Source organism: Plasmodium cynomolgi, chromosome 13 (assembly GCF_000321355.1).
Source record: "Plasmodium cynomolgi strain B DNA, chromosome 13, whole genome shotgun sequence".
Lineage (NCBI taxonomy): Eukaryota > Apicomplexa > Aconoidasida > Haemosporida > Plasmodiidae > Plasmodium > Plasmodium cynomolgi.
The window spans coordinates 849,027-851,290 of NC_020406.1; the positions used below are offsets into that span (position 1 = coordinate 849,027).

General features: G+C 43.6%; 1 protein-coding gene across 1 annotated transcript in view; it reads left to right on the plus strand.

The window, feature by feature from the left end:
- Positions 1-1,735: 1,735 nt before the first annotated feature.
- Positions 1,736-2,264, plus strand: part of PCYB_132770 (50S ribosomal protein L17) — a gene marked incomplete at both ends in the record, with an annotated part of 986 nt that continues 457 nt past the window's right edge. The window contains one exon of the mRNA XM_004224302.1: positions 1,736-2,264. This exon is cut by the window's right edge and continues 17 nt beyond it. Within this exon, the coding sequence (XP_004224350.1) occupies positions 1,736-2,264 (529 nt within the window).

Sequence of the window (2,264 nt, forward strand, 5' to 3'; positions counted from 1 at the left end):
CAAAGAGCTCGCGGAGGTCACGTTGGTTTTTTTTTTTTTTTTTATCTTACCTCCACGTATGGAATAAACAAAAAGGACAACGATTGGGAATCACAGAAGTGTCTCCATTTTGCAAAAACGGGTAAAGTCCTCCAAACAAGCGGAGAGCTGCCAAAACGATGTGCGGGCGACTCTCCCTGCTTCGCAATTTTGTAAATAGACGTCCTTAAACAGGTTGGCCATGTTATGGCGAAAAGGGCTCAACACAAAAACGATTCCTCTTTCACTCGTCACGTGATGTTTACCCCTTTTAGGTGCCCCCCCAATGGAAGGCGCTCGCTTCGCACCTTCGTGGGATGGGGTTACCCAATTTAGAGGATGCACCGTGTTGGTTGGAAAGCGGGACTTAACCATGCCTTCCCTGTGTGTGACTGCTTTGTAGGAACATATGTCCGCCCCGCTTGCCTCACTTGCCCCACTGTGTTTGTCCGTTTGCCCCCCCTTACACGCCAATATGCCGTGCTTCCCCATTTCGGCATGTCTACAAAATTACCATTCGGTTATATGAAAACAAGTCCGCTTTACAAGTCCGCTTTACAAGTCCGCTTTACATTTCCGCTTTACATTTCCGCTTTACAATTCGCAAGTTTGTGCCCCCATGTAGGGACAGGGCTAGTCACGTGCAACGGACGACGTCATCTCGGCATCGATCCCACACATACTGGACTAAGGCAGCCTCTTCCTTTCTGCAAACCGTTTAGCATTCACGTGGTGTACTCTGTGCAGTAAAGGGGCATACTATTTCCCTCACGACAACTACACATTTTGCCGATCACGCTCAATTGAGTTTCTTTTGTTTTCCCTTTATAATGCTTAAAAATGTGACTCATTTGTTCACTTTTTTTTTTTTTTGGGGGGGGGGAATCCTCTTTAACTTAACGTATCATTACATCAGTGTACGATGTTCCATTTTTACGGTTCGGCTCAACTTGTTCTTCTGCTTTTTTATTTGCCTTCTCAGCGCATCGGGGCGTCCCCTTTTTTTTCCTTCTGTGCGTTGAAAGGTTTAACCGCCCATCTGTGCGCACCCTGGCAGAGTTACTACACTTGTGGAAGCTGCTTTTATTTTTTTGCGGGTCCACTTGGCCAAAAGGGGAAGAAACGTTTCTCCCATTTTGTGCTAACCGATTTGCAGTAAAAACGGCCTGCTCCCAACATTCACGCGGGTGTGGATTTTTTTTAAAGTACCACTAAAACAGTGCCTACAAAAAGGAAAAGCTCAGCACTGAATGGATATGCATTCATCCTGTCGTTAACTTCCAATCGATGGAAAAGCGCGATGAGTAATCAGTTGGAAGAAAAGAAAAAAAAAAAAAAAAAAAAAACATATGTATATGTATAGGTGTATAACTTCGGTATGCTCACCCGCTAAAAAATAACACAAATGTTTTAAAAGAACAGCTTTATATTTACCAAACGGGAAGGTATGTGCGACGGGGAAGTGTGCTGCGGGCGCGTTTATGACTCCCCACGGGGTGAATAGCAAAATGTGCCACGTTTCGCATGACCCGTGCAGGCGAATAGCCACAAAAGGACTACTTTTTCGCGTGACTGGTTCAGGCGAATAGCCACCAAAGGATCACTTTTTCGCATGACTGGTTCAGGCGAATAACACACACCACAGCAGATAGCTAAGAGGGTGAAAAAAAAAAAAAAAAAAAAAAAACACATAATTTGGGGAGAAAAAAGAAAAAGCATGGGATACACGTCTACCTTAAAATTTGTCAATCTGGGTGTTAGGAGGAGGCTCTTCCGGAGGGCCCACAAACAGCCTCATCACAAATGGGACAGCATCAAAAATCAACTGAATGAATTGTTAAAGTATGGACGCATTGAAACGACCTTAACCAAAGCTAAGGAATTACAGGGGTATGCAGAAGAGTTAATTTACTTGGCCAAAAAAAACAATGTGGAGAATAATTTAAAAGTGGAAAGTATGTTGAGAACAGCGCAAGGGAGGAGAAAACTGTACGAATATTATGTGCCGTTATATCGATATAGACCCTTTTTTTTCACAAGAGTTATTAATCAATGGAGGCTGCGATTACGGGATGCAGCGCCCATGGCATTTATCGAGTTTATTGATAGGCCAGGGGAATTAAGACCAGCCAAGCCAGTCGGAGCTGACAGAATTAAATACATATATGAGGAGATGAAGAAGAACCGAAGGAATTTTAAGCAGCACTTCCACATCGCAAAGAAGTTTAATTTGCTTGATGAAAACG